The 20,477-nt window shown below is 46.7% G+C and overlaps 1 protein-coding gene across 1 annotated transcript in view; it reads right to left on the bottom strand.

Annotated features, from left to right (window-relative positions):
* Nucleotides 1-452: 452 nt before the first annotated feature.
* The window catches only part of fgf10a (fibroblast growth factor 10a), a gene marked incomplete at both ends in the record, with an annotated part of 44,592 nt that continues 24,567 nt past the window's right edge, over nucleotides 453-20,477 (bottom strand). Inside the window, 2 exons of the mRNA XM_080742965.1 lie at nucleotides 453-653; nucleotides 15,652-15,755. Coding sequence (XP_080599091.1) covers nucleotides 453-653; nucleotides 15,652-15,755 — 305 coding nt within the window. The remainder of the gene's footprint in view (nucleotides 654-15,651; nucleotides 15,756-20,477) is intronic.

Below are 20,477 nucleotides of genomic sequence, written 5' to 3'. Positions count from 1 at the left end.
TAGCCCGCCCCCAAGTTCATCAGGGTCCCATTATCCATTCCCTTTCTGTTTCCAACCGTTTCATCCAGGTATAAAATAAAAGTTTGGCACAGAAAAAGCTGTCTTTTTCTTTATCTTTCTCTCTCCACACTTTCATCTGTGCCCATGTACATTATAATTTAACACAAGAAACAAAACATCCCTTGTCCTGTTGGTATCATTTCTGTCAGTTCTTTTTAACATAGAGCCTCTCTTTAAAAATAGAAATGTCTTTAGCTGGAACAGAAACCGTTTTCTTCCTCCACGTAGTGATAAGTTCCTGTCTAGAAGTTCTGTTTCTTTACTCCTCAGTGCAGCAAATCCTCCTCATATACAGATCTGATTAAATTAGCCACCACTCCAGCCCACTGTTACTCCAAAATAACATCCAGCCCCCCCAGTTCACCGAGCCACGCGGTAGAGAAACTGTCCAATCACCGTGGCTTGACCACAATGGGCAGAAAGTGAGTAGCGGTATTTTTCCTGCGTGTCTTCTTCCCATTCTTTGGTTTGCCATTGGCGTTGAGTCCAACAAACATGGGTCTCTTCCTGTTGCGGTTTTCGGCTGAAGCATACGTGTTGTACTTGTTCTCCTCAATGCGCTCAATCAAGCGGCAGTCCGGACCAAAGTCTTTCTGGAGAAAAGGAAAAGAAAAAAATAAATAGTATGAGTGGATGTATAATCTGAGTTCCCAGAAGCTCTCAGAGTGGATGAAACTCAGCCATTTTTCGTCGAGTTGGACATAAGCCCGTAGATGTGTGCAACTGATTGTATTTTTTATGTATTAGAACATGGGTCTTCAACAGGGGGTCCGGGACCCCTAGGGGGTTCTCAGAGTTACTACAGGGGGTCCTCCAAATCTTTGAATGATAGAAACTTTTTTATCTCCTTTTTTATATTAACCACTTGAACCCTATAGTGTCCATATTCGGAGAACTTTAGCCAAAAATAGCAGATCTACAAGCTCACAACGCCTCGCGCTGCGAGGCGTTGTGAGCTTGTAGATCGGCTATTTTTGGCAAAGAGATTTGGTGTAGAGGGGAAAAAGAGCAGTACAAAGTACAGAGTGAAAGGTCAAGTTTATTAAGTATCGATGGTTCAAGTGGTTAAATATCTAAAAACACAAATTGACATGAATCCAAAATACACTGATGATTATGCTGTCAAACGATGAAACTATGGAATCTATGTAAAGGTTGTGGGGGTCCCTGCTTTATCTCTTTCTCAACTAAGGGGTCCCAACCCTGAAAATGTTGAAGACCCCTGTATTAGAAGTAGAGTTGGGGTGTGTTCGTTTAGCTGTGTGTAGCTGATGGTCCACATGAGTTCATTTTCAACGTTATTTTCTTTGATTCTGTGTTATTTTGGCACTAGAGCTAGACTTGACAATAACTTCACACTCTCAGTAAAGGGAATGAGAGAACCAATTAACTTTATGTAAAAGTTAAACTGAGGCAATGCTTTTCTTTTATAGAACAGGCATAAGGATATGATCAGACATCATGCTATTGTCAAGGGACAGCTGTGCTCACCAGTAGAAGAACGTAAATGGATTACATTTTAGAGCCACTGATCTGACTTTTACTAAGCCTCATGAAGAATAATTTATACTCCGTTGCAAGTGACTCCTTCAGTTGAACTAATTATTAGTCAGGAACACTCTGACTAATAACACACGCTAAGCTAAATCGGTACAGACATACAAGAGACAATACAAAACCTTTATTTGAGAATGGAGTGGGGGCAAAGTGGCAAAGCTTTGCCAGCCACACCGTGTGTAGCAGCTGAATAGCAGAGATCCAGTGTAAGAGCCATAATTGTATGGACTGCCTTGTTGTGAGAATGAGCTGGCGTGTAGAAAAGCATGGCTGATTAGAAACAATTACTCAGTCAGCGGTCTGACAGCTGAGGGCGAGTATGACTCCTGTGTCCTGCACGAACTAACACAATGTTTCTTTTGTTTTTGTTTTTGTATTTCTCCTAATTTATCTGTCTCACCTGCCAGTGAGTAACCCCCATCGAGAGGTAGGGATGGAAACGAGTTACGCGATAATCAACATATACCCAACATCCAGTGGTGCAGTGGTGATTCAATGTTTGGGGGGTCGCGAACGTCGCTCAACACCTACTATACAGGTCTATTGATATGCAAATAGGCTAGTTTCTTTGTTAAAACAGTTGTCGAGGTGTGAACTTGGGGGGGTGCGAGACCCTGGCTCAAAAAAGATATGGGTCGTCGGGGGCGCGCGACCCAAGACCACGGCAACACTGCCAACATCTATTATCCAGGGGCGGAACATTTGCCAAAAAATAGCAGATCTACAAGCATAGGGCATTCACGAATAGTGATTTTTAGAATTCGAATTATTCGACCTCAAAGTATTCGAATATTCGGAATTCGACGGGTATTTTTGTAATCTAATAAATCATTAAAACGCTCCTTTGCGAGCCTTAAAAACAACCAGCAATTAACGGGTTAACCTCTGTTCGTGAAATAACAGCCATCGATTGGCTGTGAGAGGTTTTCACTGGTGGATGCAGAACTCAAGCAGCAGAGAGAGAACGGAACCTTTGGAACAGACCTACAATGCACAATGCGTCGCGGATAGACGCGTTGTGAGCTTGTACATCTGCTATTTTTGACACGCTGCACTGTCTTACGACTGAACATAGCATAAACATGCTGATGAAACTTGCGACGAAAAACGAGTTCATTTTACTAGGAAAACTCCGAAAATAACTGTTCAAGCCTATCCTATCTATCTTCAACAACCACATTTATACTGTCCATCCTTGTTCGTTACAAGCAGTGTTGTAGGCTATTGTGAATTGTTTAGCCTCGGGATCCAGGCATTATAGTGATTGTTTGATGGGATGAACGCTATATTAATGACTTCACACGCATGTCGTTGACACCTCCGCTACTTAGCAGGCCATTAATATGTACCGAGACTCATTCCAATGTTAATGAAGGCTGGTGTGACTCGAGTCTCGACCAGTACAACAGACAAGGCTAAGATGGGTTATGATTACATTACATCACATGCTATAGTATAGAAGTATACAGTATGTAACACAAGCTTTACAAGATCATCAATTCCACTCCAATCCGTGTCGCGAAACTCTCGACCCGTTATCATAAATAAAACAGCGGACGCTTGTACCTTTATGGTTTAAAGAGGAGATACATTTGAATATGAAGCATGACATCAACGTGGTTGCGGTGAAGCGCGGTCCGAAAGAGCTACTGTAAAGAGAAGGGTGTCCTCTAAACTGGATATACTCGGCAAGAGGAACGTAACTCAGCAGCAATAAAGTAAAGTAGCCTAAAGAATTACACACTTTTGTCAGCAACGAGCAGAGCTTGCTTGTTTACTGTCAAGATTCCAGGATGACCTCCCACTTGGGTAATGACGCCCCCTGGCGATCATTCAGAGAAACTACTTCAGCTCCCGTACTAACGTAGGTAGGAAGGGCCTGTCACTCAAACCGGAGTGACCCGCCTCCAGGCTATATAAGCCCCCGGAGGCGGAAGTAACATCCTCTTTTCACTCTCTGCGATATCACATTCAGATAAGTTGAAACTCAGCCTTTGTATTATTATTCTTCGCGCATTAGCCTAAAGCGGTGGCATTGGAGTCGCCCACCGGCGAGTGTTGAATTAACCCGTACTTAAGAATACTTATTCTTGTCCCGTCCTAAAACGACGGTTATTTCCTTCTATAACAAAGGATTATTACTGCTTGTTCAGGCCTCCGCCGAAGCAAGCGTGGCATAGCATTAGCCGTTAGCTTGTTAGCTCGTCTGCTCCTTGTTAACTCTAGCTACATTGCTTCGCCATGGATCCTCTGGCCTTCCTGCCGAGGCAATGTCCAGGCTGTCCAGGACTCATCGACGGACAGGATCTTCACCCTCTCTGTGTCGGCTGCATGGGCGTTGCACACGCCTTTTCGGCACTGAGTCCTCAGGGGAGAGCAGGACCCTTCTGTGACTTCTGCGTGGCCTACGACCACGATGTACTGGTACACCGCTTCTACCTAGCCAGGGCAGGCCTCGGGGCCTGCGCTCCACCAGGTGGGTCCAATGCTCTCAACCCCACAGCCCAGTCTTTCCTTCCCCAGGCGGCCCGCACCGTTGGTCAAGGTGCGGCGCTGCCTTCCGGAGATCCGTTTGGCAAACAGCGCGCCATTCCAAGTCAAGATGGCGCCGTGCTACATGAGACACCGCCTGCCGCGCAACCGACCGCAGCTAGCTCCACTGTCACTGGAGCTGGCGGGTCTGGTGAAGTCGCCGCTAAGAAGGCGACCAAGAAGGCTAACTTCCCTCCGGTAGCCTTTTCCCCTTCGGGCGCGGTGCCCAAAAAGAAACGCTCGGATGTGACCGTCGGGGACGTTCCCCTCAACGTGAGCATCACCAAAACAGTCCAGACCTTCAGGCGTGAGTCGGACCTGAGCTCCTGTCAGAGCGAGGGTTCTGGTTCTGAATACTCTGGATACACGGGCGAGGAGGAGGAGGAGGACTCCGTCGAGGACGATGGTTCTCGACTCACGGTCACAGTGAAAGGTAATGCCCCTGCGGCTCCAGCACGTCAACTGGACGCCGCAGGGAGCTCCCAGTCCTCCTCAGGCGCCACTGCCCCTCCACCCGCCAGTCAAGCGGGTGAAGCGGGAGCAGAGGACGTCGATTCTGCAGCAGAAATGCTGGATCATCTCACGGTCTACATGAGAGCTCTTGCCAGAGTTGGAGAGGAGTTGCCACCTCCTCTCCCCTCTGAAGAGGCCGAGGATGATGACGAAATGCCCGGGCAGGAGCCTTCGGTTCCCGCCCCGTATGTCCTCTCCAGGCTGCCGCTGGTGAAAGGATTCACCAAGGCCCTCCATTCCTCATGGAAGACACACAAAGACCCCAGGAAGCTGCCTTTTTCTGTGTTGGATGTGGTTGGCGGTGCGGAGGCAGGCATGTCCACCTGCCCTAACCTGGACCACCTGTTGGCTCAATCCTTTCTGGGTTCCGTCAGACCCCAGTACAAGGATGTGGGCACGGCTAAAAACGGGCCGTTTGTCGGCCCCGTCGGCACCAACCCGCCGGGGTTCACTGTCCTGGAGGACAAGATGCAGTCGGACAGGGCTCGTAACGCCTACCGGTCCGCTGCTCTGGCTGCTAAGGACCTTAACCTTATCCAGCTCTTGCTAGCTTCCACCAAGGACCTGGTCAAAGGTCTGCCCACGGGGGAGCACACTGCGGAGCTAAACACACTATTCGACATCATGCTGAAGGTCAATTGGCATGCGGTCAAGTGGATGGGCAGGTCCATGGATTATAACCTCCAAGCTGAGAGAGCCCGCTGGCTCGACTATGTCGACCTCGAGCCTAAGAGGGACGTGGGCGAGAAGCCTCTGGGTCCTCGCGGGGAGATGTATAAATCCCTCATCAACATGGAGAACAGTCCCACCACCCTCATGGGCGGCGGTTTGGAGCTGCTGCAGGGCAGAGTCACGTTCTTTAAGGCTGCTAAGGACATTGTCGAGTCCACCACAGTGCCACAGGAAGAACCGCAGCAAGCTAGGAGGGCGTCCCGCTCCTCCCGCGTCAAGGAAAGGGGCCGCTCTGCTTCTTATAAGAAGCACTCGTCTTCCTCCAGGGGAGCCTCTGCAGCCAGGGCGCCTGACAGGCCCCGCAGCAAGGTTGTGGTTCCCGAGCGCGCTCAGCCGCGCCGCCCGTCCAAGGATGGCAGGCAGCCGTCTTCCTACCGCGGTGGCCGCGGTAGGGGACAGCGCAAATGACACTCGGAAGAGGGGGATTGTGCTGGGGCGGGGGTCCGAGGTGTCTCTCGGTCCCCCTCCCCCCAAACGAGGGCGTTTTTCTGTACCCCGTGTCGGGGAAATGAAAATGTTGAATTTGATGCCTCCTGTGTCAGCAATAAATATGTTGAAAGAGCAAAGTCTGTCTCTGTCCAACTCTCTCGCACTAGCACAGACGACCCCATCATGCATGCCTCCTGTAGTAATGATGAAGTCCTGTCAGGACTCGATAATCAATCACAGGTTTTATCAGCAACCAGTAATGTTATTGTCAAACAATTATGTGGTTCCTCAAGCGCGCGAGTGGGATATCCCTCGCGTCGACAATATGACTCCTTTATGCATGCCTCCTGTAAGAATGATGAAGTCCCGTCAGGACTCTTTAATCAGTCACAGGTTTTATCAGCAACCAGTAATGTTAACGTCAAACAATTATGTGGTTCCTCATGCGCGCGAGTGGATTTTCCCTCGCGTGAGCGATGCTATGAATTTAACTTTGAGTCAGAAATTCTGTCGGCCTACTATGAGCCCGGGTCAAGGGACAAGCATAAAGGCCTTAGAGCAGGTATTAAACGTAAAAGTTCCTCTCCTGTCAGGGGAGAATGCTTTAGTTGTGGGCGAGTCTGTTTATCAGTCGAATCGCTTTGCTCTTCCTGTTGCGCTATCGAGCGAAAACCGAACGCTTCCGGTTTCACCGGATACGGATTCGCTAGCTCCCCGCTTCCGGTCCGGCCGCAAAAAAGCTCCGCTAGTCAAGCGGTACAATCAGAAGGTGTTCCCGCCTTGCGGCCTATTGAACCCCTGCGCTCCGCATCCGGGTGTTCCGGATACGGATACGCAGGTTCCCCACTTCCAGTCCGGCCGCCAAAAAGCTCCGCCGTCACGGAAGCACAGTGGTGGGGTTTCTCTCGCTCAAAACACGCTAGCACGCTGCGCGCGCCAGTGGAAGTTATGCAACCCGAGCCATTGGGTATTTCGAACGATAACCAGGGGTTACAGGTTACAGTTCGCAGACATACCCCCGCTTTCGAGCAGGGTTATTCATACCAGGGCGCGTGGTTTAAAAGCAAATCTTTTGAGAGAAGAGATCAGCTCCTTGCTAAGCAAGGGTGCTATAGTGGAGCTGGACAGGACCCAATCCCGCATGGGATTTTGGAGCCGTTATTTCCTGGTGCCCAAAAAGGGGGGGGGGGCTACGTCCCATCCTGGACCTAAAGGCACTAAACGTGTACCTGAAGAAATACGTTTTCAGGATGCTAACTGTACCCACCATGTTACGGTCGGTCAGGCAAGGGGATTTCCACTGTTCAGTGGATCTGAAGGATGCTTATCAGCACGTCCAGATTTATCCCCCACACAGGAAATTCCTACGGTTCGCCTTCGAGGGTCGCCTGTACGAGTATACAGTACTCCCTTTCGGTCTGTCACTGAGCCCGAGGGTTTTCGTGAAAGTGACCGAAGCAGCCATCGCCCCGCTGAGACAGCAGGGCGTCAGGTTGGCGACGTACATCGACGATTGGATGGTTTCAGCGAGCTCCGCCCACGAAGTGGCGCGTCACACACAAGTGGTTTTGGCTCACCTGAAGGCCTTAGGTTTCATAGTCAACCACGGCAAGAGCATGCTGACTCCAGCAAGTCGTCTTACATTCATTGGGGTCCTTCTGGACTCATCCGACATGTCGGCCCGTCTCTCAGAGGAGAGGGTGGACAGGTTTCGGGAATGTCTCGACTCTTTTCAAGTGGGCCAGGAGGTCACTTACAGGAGTTGCATGGTACTGACGGGAATGATGGCTTCCGCAGTACATCTGTTGCGTTTGGGCAGGTTTCATATGAGACCTTTTCAAAGATGGATGTTATCCCTCGGGATCCCGCCCTCCTTGAAGTACAAGAAGGTTACGGTTTCCCCTTCCTGCGCGATCGCCCTGTCTCCGTGGCTGGTGGAGGGGTTCCTCACCAGCGGAGTCTCGATTGGCGAGGTGGTTTCCCGCAAGTCGATCACGACAGACGCCAGTCTCAGTGGATGGGGAGCCACTTTCGAGGGGCGCACAGCGCAGGGGCTTTGGCCTCTGGAGATGAGGGGTCGTCACATCAACTATTTGGAGTTGATGGCTATACTCCTGGCGCTCAAGCATTTCGAGCCTTGGATTTTGCATTGTCACGTCCTGGTCAGGACAGACAATACGACGGCCATGTTTTATGTCAACAAACAGGGGGGCCTGTCGTCGTTGCCACTGGACCGTCTGGCTCGAGAATTGACGGTTTGGTGCTTGTCGCGCCTCAAGTCGATCAGGGCCTTACACGTCCCAGGTCTCCTCAACAGCGGAGCAGATCTCCTGTCCAGGGGAGGTTCTCGCTACGAGGATTGGTCTCTCCACCCCAGGGTGGCGAGCCAGGTTTTTCGCAAGTTCGGTCAGCCAGTGGCGGACCTGTTTGCGTCAGCGGAGAATACGAAGTGTCCGTTGTTCTTCGCGGTGAAGGGCAGTCCTCCCTTGGGGTTGGACGCCTTAGCGCACACGTGGCCGAGAGGTCTACTGTACGCGTTTCCCCCCTTCGACTTAATCCGACCCACTCTGGAGAGAGTCAGGAGGTTCGGTCTGGAGATGCTCCTGGTGGCTCCCTACAAGGGCACGTGGAGGTCGGCGATCGCCCCTCTCCTTTGCAAACCGGGTTGGCAGCTGCCTCAGTGCAGGGATCTGTTGAGTCAGGCCAGGGGGGAGATCTTCCACCAAGACCTACAGGTCCTAGACCTGTGGGTTTGGCACGTGAAAGGTTAAACCTGCTGGCGGCTGGTTTTTCTTCTGAAGTGGTTGCTACCATTCAGAGTGCTAAGGCGCCTTCTACGAGGGCGTCTTATGATGGAAGGTGGAATGCCTTTGAGGACTGGTGTGAGTCGCGTGTTCCACCGGTGGTGGCCCATGTGGCGTCAGCCCAGGAAATTCTGGAATTTATGCAGGACCGCTTGAGGAGTGGTCTTGCATTTTCTACCCTTAGGGGGTATTTGGCGGCTATTAATGCCTGTCACCTGGGGGTGGCGGGCAAGGCACCTTCTAAAGTCCCGGAGGTCATCAAGTTCATGCAAGGAGTTGAACGTTTGAGGCCGGTGACTAGGTCTTTGTTCCCAGTTTGGGATCTGCAGGTGGTTCTAGGGGGCCTATGTCGGGCTCCCTTTGAGCCGCTTGTAGGGATGCCTTTGAAACTTTTGAGTTTCAAGACGGCTCTTTTGCTGGCTTTGGCCACGGCTAAAAGAGTTGGTGACCTGCAAGCTCTCTCGGTGTCTGCGGAGTGCATGCAGTTTATGAACAATGATCTCAAGGTGTTGCTCAAGCCTCATCTTAAGTTTGTTCCTAAGAACATGGTGGTTCCTAAGGAGCCTGTTGTTCTTCTGGCTTTTCATCCTCCTCCGTTTGTCTCGGTGGAGGATGAACGGCTGAATTGCCTTTGTCCTGTCAGGGCATTGAAGGCCTACTGTGACAGGACTGCTGGTTCTAGAGCTTCTTCTCAGCTCTTCGTGGAAATGGGCAATGTTCTTGTCAGAAAGCCGGTGTCTAGACCCACTCTTTCGAGGTGGATTGTGGATGCTATTAGGCTGGCTTACTCTAGTGCGGGTGTGGAAGTGCCGGCGGCACTTAAAGCCCATAGCACTAGAGGTGTGGCTACTTCGTGGGCACTGGCAAAGGGAGTCTCCGTTCAGGAGATTTGTGTTTCGGCGAATTGGTCTTCGCCTTCTACCTTTGCAGCCTACTATCACCTGGATATCGAATCCTCTTCGCTAGCGCATTCGGTTCTGGGTGCAGTTGCCTCCTCTACGTCATAGAGGAGTCGGATCTTCCCCTCCCACAGGTGGGCATGTAGCCACCTGGGGTATTTTGGGGGGGACCCTGTGTTTTCCTTATATAGTGTGTCTTACTTATAAGGCGGACTTGTCCTTTTCATTTAGTTGAATGAGGCGGACTTCGGTCTGTCAGGGTCTCTCCTTATTTTCTCATGCCTTCACACCCAGGTCCGGTGGGCCTGGGACCTTCTGGGTGATGGGTCACGCCCGTTTGGGCTGTGCTCACCCGTATGAGGGGTGTGTGGGGGTATGAGAGTAGGTTGTGGCTTAGAGGGGAGTTTAAGAATCCCAAGTGGGAGGTCATCCTGGAATCTTGACAGTAAACGGTAGGTTCCGTACGGAACCATTGTTTACTTAGAGATGGAAGGATGACCTCCCACGTAATGCCCCTCTGTTTCACTGAATGTGGCAGAGAGTGGTATTAAGAGGATGTTACTTCCGCCTCCGGGGGCTTATATAGCCTGGAGGCGGGTCACTCCGGTTTGAGTGACAGGCCCTTCCTACCTACGTTAGTACGGGAGCTGAAGTAGTTTCTCTGAATGATCGCCAGGGGGCGTCATTACCCAAGTGGGAGGTCATCCTTCCATCTCTAAGTAAACAATGGTTCCGTACGGAACCTACCGTTCTGGAGAGCCCCTCCCCTCCCCTCCCCTCCTACACTGAGTGACTGTCATGTGTCATCTATAGTGACGGGCCAGCAGTGTATGTCGGCAGTCGGCACATCAATCACATAAGCTAGCCACTACAGTGTGGTTGGATTTGACAACAATCAAACATGAATGGATTAGGAGAAATACTAACACCAGAGCTCACAGCTGCATGTCTACTGTAGAAATATTGTTTGTCACGAAAAAAAAAAAAAAAAAAACGAAAATAATATTAAAATTAATTTCGGCGATTTTTCGAATAGTGTTTATAGTAATCGAATAGTGTTTTGATATTCGAATATTCGAATATTCGGTGAATGCCCTACAAGCTCACAACACGTCACATTGCAACACGTTGTGAGCTTGTAGAACGGCTATTTCTTGGCAAAGAGATTTGGTAGAGAGTGAAAAAAGACTGTATCAAGTACATTATTTCCAGGTCTGTTACCCGTTATAGAGGGTTTAAATGGTACCGGATATGCAGCTCAGCAAATAAAAGGTGAATGACGGAGGATCATTTTACGATAAATTGAAATCTTCACAATACGTTTAGTGTTTTTTTTATCACAATAAATGATAATAGCGATTATCGCCCCATCCCCATCGGGAGGACGCAGTGCCTCGATCCGTCCTACGCCTCCTGTTCCAACATCCCCCGCTGACAGGTGCCAGCCCAGTACATGCGGTGACAAAGATTACCCTCCTCACCAGGCTTCCCTCCTCCCCCATAACACAGCCAATTGTAGGGGTCTTCTACAGGGGGTCCGGGACCCCTAGAGGATCCTCAGAGTTACTACAGGGGGTCCTCCAAAACTTGTTTTTTCCCCCTTTTTTATATTCACCACTTGAACCCTAGAGCGTCCGTATTCTGAGAACTTTAGCCAAAAATAGCAGATCTACAAGATCACAACGCCTCGCGCTGCGAGGCGTTGTGAGCTTGTAGATCGGCTATTTTTGGTAAAGAGGTTTGGTGTAGAGGGGGAAAAGAGCAGACTAAGTACAGAGTGTAAGGTCAAGTTTATTAAGTATTGACGGTTCAAGTGATTCAATATTTGAAAACACAAATTGACATGAATCCAAAATACACTGATGATTGTGCTGCCAAACGATTAATCTCTGAAAAGGTTGTGGGGGTCCCTGCTTCATCTCTCTCTCAACTAAGGGGTTCTTGGCCTGAAAACGTTGAAGACCCCTGGACGCTCGGCCAAACCGGATGCACCGCGGGGGTATCCCCCACCAAAACATTTTGTTGGAAATCTGCTATTTGTTCGTTGAGCAACACAACCGTAAAAATGTGGTTGGAGAGCTCTGACACTTCTCAAATCCTCTTCCAATCAGTGACACTGTGTCCTCTTTGATTCATCTTCTCACCACTGGTACTACAGTGGGCCATAAAGCCTGATTTAATGCAGAGGACAATTTGTTTTGAGGATGTACAAGCTGTTGTACTATTTTTAGAGTAATAAAAGCCAATGCAGCACAACACTAAATTTAAGCTTGTTAAAGGACGATACAGGGGCGTCAACTGGGTATGGCAGGGGTATGCAGCTGCCATACCCTGGGGGAAAATAAAAGTTACTTTTAAATATAAATCCATGAATGTCTCTTTGTCTATCTGTGCTGTTTATTATGTTGTTAAATTACAGTAAAATAACTACAAATGCGTCTTGTATGGTGTCTTGCACGCGCAAGACACCAGTCATGTTGCCATACCTTAGCTTTTTCTGAACTGACGCCGCTGGGACGATAGCGGTGGTCTACTATATTTAACCCATTGACTATGACTCCACTATGACTTGACATTACATGGCGACCCTTTTCCAAAGTATATTGTGGTTTGTTTGATTTCCGAGGAAGCCATTGTATTCGGTTAATTTCAGTAGGCCCTATGGCATGACAATCAGGCACATGAAACTAACGTGGGTTAGGGAATCGATTACGAAAGTTACTTCATCGTTGTGTTTGAATGGGTTTTAAAGCACAGATTTACATGAAAAGTCTAGCCAAACATTTCCCCATGGGATATGAATGATGCACAACTTAAAACATCAGTGACTTATTGAGTGCATAATGATTCCTATCTACTTATTGTAAGTCGCTTTGGATTAAAAGCGTCTGCTAAATGCCTAAACTGTAAACTGTAAACTGTAATGATTGATGGCTAATTTGGCCAACATCAGTTATTCTGGTAGGTTTGGGAGCATTTTAAGGAGAAAATGTAAACAAATGCAAAATAAAGCCTTTAGCAGGAATAATGGCTAATATGGTTTATATTCATGTATGATATTTGTGTTGAAGTTATTAATAGACAATGACATCATATACTGATGCCCTTTTAATTGTATTATTATTATTGCACACTCACAATAATCGTATCGTGATGATTTCAATTCATCGTGAATCCTTAAATCCTATATACTTCAGTGACCAGAGTCCATCATTGGTCCCCTCCTTTTCCCACCACATACATTTTCTCTTAGCCTTCACAGAATTCTGCTCAACCCAGAATTGGGAGGCTATACTCATACTGTAAGGCTTGTGTAGTAAATGGAAGAAGTGAAAAGGGGAGCAAAGCTAGGAGCTAGGATGAGATATGACGTCTAATTAGTTTGAGTTTGAAAACGACTAGATCATTGTGACAAAACTCGACCGTTGTGACGCGATGACTGTGGTTTTACACTACGCCGCTGACCACCCACCGGTCAATTGGGAGAAAAATGATCTGAGAGAATAGCATTTGTCAGTTTACTGGAAGATCCACTGGTGCTCTGGGCCATCATCACTTAACCATTCATGTTAACCAAATACAGTGGATACTCACAACCAAGAATGTACCTTCCGCAAAACACACCTACTGTATGTACGCACATGCGCGTACATGTGGATACACACACGCGCGCGTGCACACTCGCTCGCACACGCACACACACACTCACTCACTCTCTCTTTCTCTAGCTCTCCCTCTTTCTCTCTCTCTCTCTCTCTCTTTCTCACTCTCCCAGGCCACAGCTGTTCAAATTGGTTCCAGAAGTGAAACTGAATGTTCCCAAAGCAAAATGAGCATAGTTTGTAGACACTGTGCAGCCGTTTACTGTAACTAACATTGGTCACAACAACTTATACTCTGCCGTACAGCAGAGTTGCGTGCTGAGAAATAGGCGGTCCGCGAGCTCCCAACACGTCGACGTATCGCATGCAGGCCAGGCAGCGGAGATTAAAGTGGTGTGAATAGTGATGAATGACGTTGTTGTCGGGTGGAAACCTTGTAGGTCCAAAACCGTTAGTTTTCTATTTATCATTTTAAATAGACGATCTGCAAGCATACAACTCCTCGCGATGTGCTTGTAGATAGGCTATTTTCACTAGTTTTGTGCGACAGTCTTGTATGATGAAGCAGGGCTTTACTTCAAGAAAAACATTAAACATTTGAAACTCTGAGATGCAAGGTTTCTACCCGACAGTGACGATAAACAACGCTTGGACTGAAATAACAATCACAAGTGACATGAAAGTAGAGCAATGAAGCAATGTCTCGATGGGGAACACACCAAACCATTAACACTTTGCCAGATGTTCAAACCAGAAATGGCTTGTAACAATCTGAAGAACTATCGCTTTGCTACAAAATGATGACGTATAGCACAAATATGAACAGTTTAATGCATTTATCATTTATAACCAAATCCATTTTCATTCAGCGGTTTAATTAAGTTTGACTTTGGCAGAGAAACCGAGGCGTGCCATTTACACTTGTTTCATTTACATGTATCAATCTGGTGATCTAATGAAATAATGTTTTCATTTGACTACTGCCGGATAAAGAAGCCACTGTCTAAGTCCATCAAGTGTAATGGTATCCCGGGCCTTCACCGGTGTGTTACTATAGCTAGTGCAGGAAGACGTCATGGGAATTCGGTTTCAGGCCTTTCTTTCTACCGTGTGTCATTTCATCTGTGGTGTGACTCCAGGAGACACGCCGAAAAAGTTAGGTCTTTCAAAGTAACGGGAGAGACAGAAAGGGGGGTGGGGGGGAGAATGAGGGAGGGAGAAAAGAGAGGGACAGATGAAACAAGGGCCGCTCTCCCCAGAGGGACCGGTGCAGAATAGAGAAGCTGAAGGATTGTGTTTCCTTTTTCTGAATGGAGGCGGAGCGGAGGTAGGTAGTGGACAGGAGAGCTCACACAGGTTGGGCTGTGGTTCCTATATTTCTGGAACAGAGAGTCTTGCTGCCTTGTTCATTGTTTTGTTTTTTTGTTTTCTTTCTTTCTTTCTTTTTAAGTGGAGACTCAACCCAGAGATGGACGGTCTCTAACTTTGAAGAGGACAGTGTCGTGGAGTGCAGGCTCTTGTGGAGTGCCTGGAGTGCAGGCTCTCTGTGTCAACCTGGCCCTCTCCTCTCATCATTGAGCTTTCAGGGTGGGAAGGGAACTATAGTCCACTCCTGAGTTCTCTTGAATGCAGTGTTGTACAACATTGGGTTTGACCCCCTTAAGCCCTATATAGTTTGTTGGATGACATTATAGCGGTCTACATGTTCACAAAGCAGCACCATTAGGTATTTCCGCTATTTCTGATGATTTTCAAAATAGAAACATTTGTGTCATTTTTGACAATGTATTACCTACGGTCACAACAACACTAGGCCGGTGCCCGTTGGGCACCTATCTACTTAGGACGATGCAAGCCAGGAACAATGCAAATTGCTAATGCATGCCCGGCCCGGCCCTTGTACAGTACCTGTTGTCAGAGTAGTACCCATTGCAGTCTGTCTCTGTCCCTCTGCCAGTGGGCCAAATACATGAGTTATATTTCGTTGTTGTCGGGTGGAAGCCTTGTATGTCCAAAACCGTTTGTTTTGTATTTATCATTTTAAAAATGATTTAAACTAGTGAAAACAGCCGATCTACAACCAGATCTGCTGTTTTTACTACTTTTGTGCGATGGCCTTGTATGATGAAGCAGGGCTTTGCTTTGCGAAAAAGTTTACAAATTTGAAACTTGGAGATACGAGGTTTCTGCCCGACAGTGACGATTTACTTTGTTGGCCGCCCAGCCCCCAACATGGAACGAAGGCCGACATTTTATTTGTAATTTTTTCCTAATGGCCGGCCTGGACCGGCCGGGAATGAACCGGCCGTTCGGGAGTACCACTTTTCCCAATGGCCAGCACGTCCCTGGTAAGTATTGTTGTTTTGTTCTTTCATGTTTAGTTTTCTAACAAGGAACTGATAGGTGGCAGTGAGGAGAAGATGAGATCCCCTTGACGTAGCACTGAGGTCGGATCAGTGTGGTACACAGTTGTCATGGTTACATGTGGCTGAATATTTGAAGGGAGGAAAGAAAATGACTCACTGCTCCGTACAGCTCTCCTTTCTTGCTGATGGCCAGGTAGTAGTTACTGCTGAGGCCTTTGATCGCCACCACTCCAACATCCACTGACTTGATCTCCAACACACCTGAAGCAGATGGGGGGAATATATAAGCTTCAATACAGTTTTGTACAGACTAGGGTAGGGCATTCACGAATAGTGATTTTTAGTATTCGAATTATTCGACCTCAAAGTATTTGAATAGTCGAATATTCGACAGGACTGTCCAAACTGTCAAATATTAAGTAAGCAAGAGGCGAACATTGTGAAAATAGCCGATCTACATGCTCACAACGCCTTGCGTTGAGCTACAGTTATGTGAAAAGGACCTTTTCTTTGACGATGGCTGGCCAGATTGCTGACATAGAAACATAGGTTTTGCAAAAATTCTTAGAAGGATTCAAAAGACACTTATAGAATCGGGTCAAAATTCTAATTTTCACGATTTTTCAAAAATAGCAGATCTACAAAAGTGCAGCGATGTGAGCTTGTATATCTGCTATTTTTCAATAGTTAAAGCATAAAATAATAATGATACACAATAATGTGTACCCGTTCTAAATGGGTTAATAAATAATTTCAGTGATGGAGAATTTAACTATCATTGGCAAGAACCTTTTTTCTTGCCCTTTCTCAATGTGTAGATCTCAGAAATGGTGGGATATACATCGTTTTCTTTATTTTTATAGGAATAAACTGAATAGCCTTAGTATGATGCTTTTGGGTGAACCTAAACCTTGCCCTCTCTCTCTCTCTGCCTTCACTGTGTGACAGTCACAGAACTGAGAACGCGGCCCCCATGCCCCTTCATTCGTCCAGCGGTTATAGCTGGCAGGCCGTGTGCCCTGGGACCGAGGCGTCAGCCAGGAAAAAACATTTCTCTGTTCCATGTTTGTTTTTCTGACCAGAGGAGCACGGGCAGGCAGGCAGGCAAGCAGGCAGGCAGGCAGGCAGGCAGGCAAGCAGGCAGGCAGGCAGGCAGGCAGGCAGGCAGGCAGGCAGGCAAGCAAGCAGGCAGGCAGGCAGGCAGGCAGGCGCACGGACGGGAGGGAGGGAGGCCTGGCTGGCCGCTTCACTGGCAAGAAGCTCAGCGTCTGTATCAGTTTTCAGGCCTGAACCAATTACTGGTTTAAGCTGTGGTTCCCGGCCCTTTCTTCTCTCATCCTAAAGTCAATTATACCAAGCCATAAAGCTATCAGGGGTTAGGGAGGATTAGGTGAAGGGGTCTGGGCCAGTAGGAAGTGGAGCAGGGTCACAGACACGGTAGAAAGGATGAAGAAAACAGGGGCATTACATCCTAAAGTAAACAGGCATCATCTGGTGGAATGATTGGTAAAGTCCACTGTTGTCACTGATGGGGTGCCCACTGGTAGCAGTGTTAAACCTAAAAAGAAAGTGGGCTGAAACCTGTATTGAATGGTGGTTGGTTGACAGCTCCTACAAAACAATTGCAGCTAAAACACAAACTCAACGTACAGTATCACTGGGCTATATATTTTGATTGCCATTTCACTCAAGGAAAAGCAGCACAGAAGATTATATACAGTTATGAGACTTTATTGTGCATCATGTCCAATCATCGCCTTTCTTTGACCCTCAGCCTCTGAGAGGACAGTCAGAGATTTGTAACATCCTGCAGCCCTGGTGTGATTTTATAGCAGTTCAAAGACAAGCGGAGGCCAGGGGGATGCACTTTAGGAGCCCTGTCACATCATTCTTTGATCAGGGCTAAATCATTCAGGCATTCCGACTCATCTGGAGGCATCTGGCCACTAAGTGCTTCTGCTCAGCAGCCTATAGATCCTCATTTTCTGTCTCTGGCTTTCTCATGCTATCCTATCTATTACTGTTTATGTATATAGTCCATCTTCCTGACTGTGATTCTCAGTGGTGGAAAGCAACTAAGGAGATTTACTGTACTTAAATGCAATTTTGAGGTATTTGTTCTTTACTTGAGTATTTACAATTTACAATACTTCTGCTCCACTACATCTCGGATCCAAATAGTTTACTTTTACTCCGCTACATTTATTTGAAAACTTTAGTTAATAGTTACTTGGTAGATTTTATACATTTATAGATCTCTACATTTCGGCTATTTGAAAATAGCCGATCTACAAGATAACAGTGTGTCTTGTTAGCTTGTACTCTGTTTTCAAAATATGTTTGTACATTTGAAAACTTGAAATTGGACATTCTGCGTACATTGTACTTTTACTTTTGGCACTTTAAGAACATTTGATTGATACAGTTGATGCCAATACTTTTGTACTTTTACTTTTACTGGATTCCCGACTTTTACTCCTAACAGAGTATTTCTACATTGCAGTATTGATACTTTTACTTAAGTAAAACATTTGAGTCCTACCCTCCCCTGCCCCTTCTTTGTATATACTTTCTGTTTGTTTAGACTTACTGTTTTCCTTTTCTTGTTCTTTCATTTTTTTTCTTCTTTTTTTTCTTTTTTTTTTGCATAGTACTGTGTTCTATTCGTCTGTCATTCAATGTTATATGAGATACTTTAATGGTTTCCTGTGGAAATAAGCTTAGTCTTTTCATGGATCTCCTTTTAGTAGACCTTGTACCAGTGAACTGTACCGTCATGAAACTGTACCTTTTCCTATGCAAACTTCTAATAAAGTCTTCAATCAATCAATCAATCAATCAATCAATCCTTTTTCCACTACTGGTGATTCTCTCTCTTGATATCTCTCTGATGTCTCTCTCTTGTTCTCCACGTTGCTGTCTCCCATTCTTTTTATCTCCCGTAAACAATGTTATTTTGCGAATATTTATACTGCAGTCCACTTAATTTGTATGATTATTTCTCTTGTGAGGTCTGGTGATAAACAGCTGCATTATGCGCACACACACAATCACAGCGCTCGACACAGAACAACACAGATCAACCCAACTCATAAAAACACCATCTCCTCCGCACCGCAGCATTTTGTGAGCACTCTCGTCCACTTAAACCCAACGTACAGTACTTTGTTGACCGAAGTACCCCAGGCTCTATACTTGGTCCCCTCCTTTTTCCCACTCTACGACGAAATCCCTTTGCAGAAAATAGAGCTCAAGCTTGTGAGCTTGTATGTCTGCTATTTCCGTTGAATGCTAGCCTACCTAGTGAAATCAACTCAAAAATAGCACCACTCACTTCACACCGGGTGTGATCTTTTGCAGAATGTTCACCCGTTATGACGCTAGGGTTCAGGATAGCGGCACTGGGGTTCACATGGTTAAAGCCTGTTTGATGTGGTGATCCAGGAACAAGCGCAGGGGTCTTTTATGGCCTGCTTACCAGTTACCAGAAGCCTTCAGTCTAGCTGGCCTAGTGAGTTGAAAGACTGCGTTGCAACAAAGGGCTTATGACTGCGAACTGTGTGTGTGTGTGTGTGTGTGTGTGTGTGTGTGTGTGTGTGTGTGTGTGTGTGTGTGTGTGTGTGTGTGTGTGTGTGTGTGTGCGTGCGTGCGTGCGTGCAGGGTTATGGTTATGACAGACGTAGTGTATTTGTGATTATAAATACACTACTATATGAGATGTATCAAATACAAAATCTTGAATCTTGTCTCTCCCTCCCTCTCTCTCTCCCCTCACCCTGTTTCCACCTATTTCCTGTCACCCTGGCCCACAGCCGAAAAATCTTTATTTCAAACATTTCAAGCCTTTGAAGAAAATATTTTTTTAATGATTGACATTGAAAGTGAAATAACACGCAGGTTCCTTAACAAACAAGGAAGAAGAGGAGGAGGGGAAAAAAAGGGTCCCGATATTTCCACTATCAACATTTTGGGGGAAATGACTAAGGGCAAACACCTGTGTGTGTAAGCCCAGGGCAGCAGTACAACCTTCATAAAAGCAGGCCAGCTAGGAAGGAACATTAACACTGACAGACCTTTAAACACACACACAGAGCCGCGCTCTCTGACTGTAGGAAACTGTTTATGAAGCACTTTAGAAAGTGTTTAACCTCAATGTCTGCGGAGTTCTGTAGTCAGATAGTATGACACCGGGATGAAGTGCTGAAAGACGCAGGAATCTGTCAGCTGTAAACAAAGTGAAATTTACCTTGACAGGACTCTGACAGCTAGTGTACCTAAATCTCCTGGTTTCTGGTTTATTCCTAATCCCCGTACATTACTAGGTGCTTACTCTTTATTATTATTAGTAGCCTAGTAGTAGTAGTAGTAGTAGTACCAGCATTATTATTAGTTTTAGTAGTAGGGATGGGACGATATGAAAATGTCATATCACGATTATTGTGACCAAAGAAATCGCGATTTACGATATTATCGCGATAATCAAAATCCATTATCCTGGGGCAGAACATTCTACAACATACAAGCTCACAACGCGTCGCAACGCGACATGTTGTGAGTTTGTAGATTGGCTATTTTTTGGCAAAGACATTTGATAGAGAGTGAAAAAAAGACTGTATCAAGTACGTATATTATAAGTACCTTTTACCAATTATAGAGAGTTTAAGTGGAACCGGATATGCAGATCGGCAAATAAAAGGTGAATTGATCCCGGTGCATGAAGGAGGATTATATCACGATAAATTAAATCTCCACGATACGATTATCGTGAGTGTTTTTAATCACAATAAACGATAATATCGCGTATTGTCCCATCTGTAAGTAGTAGTAGTAGTAGTAGTAGAAGAATTTGTTCATCCTTGCTGTACAGTATCTCCTTTTTTCTGTATCTGTCCTGTGTTTCATAACTGCAAGTACTGAGAGGGTACAAAGGTAACCAAATGGACCCGTACATCTGTAACCCTCTCAAGAGTTCCAAATGGATCC

This window comes from Nannobrachium achirus (genome assembly GCF_963921795.1).
Source record: "Nannobrachium achirus genome assembly, chromosome: 15".
Taxonomy (NCBI): domain Eukaryota; kingdom Metazoa; phylum Chordata; class Actinopteri; order Myctophiformes; family Myctophidae; genus Nannobrachium; species Nannobrachium achirus.
This window is presented reverse-complemented; position numbering and strand designations above follow the sequence as displayed.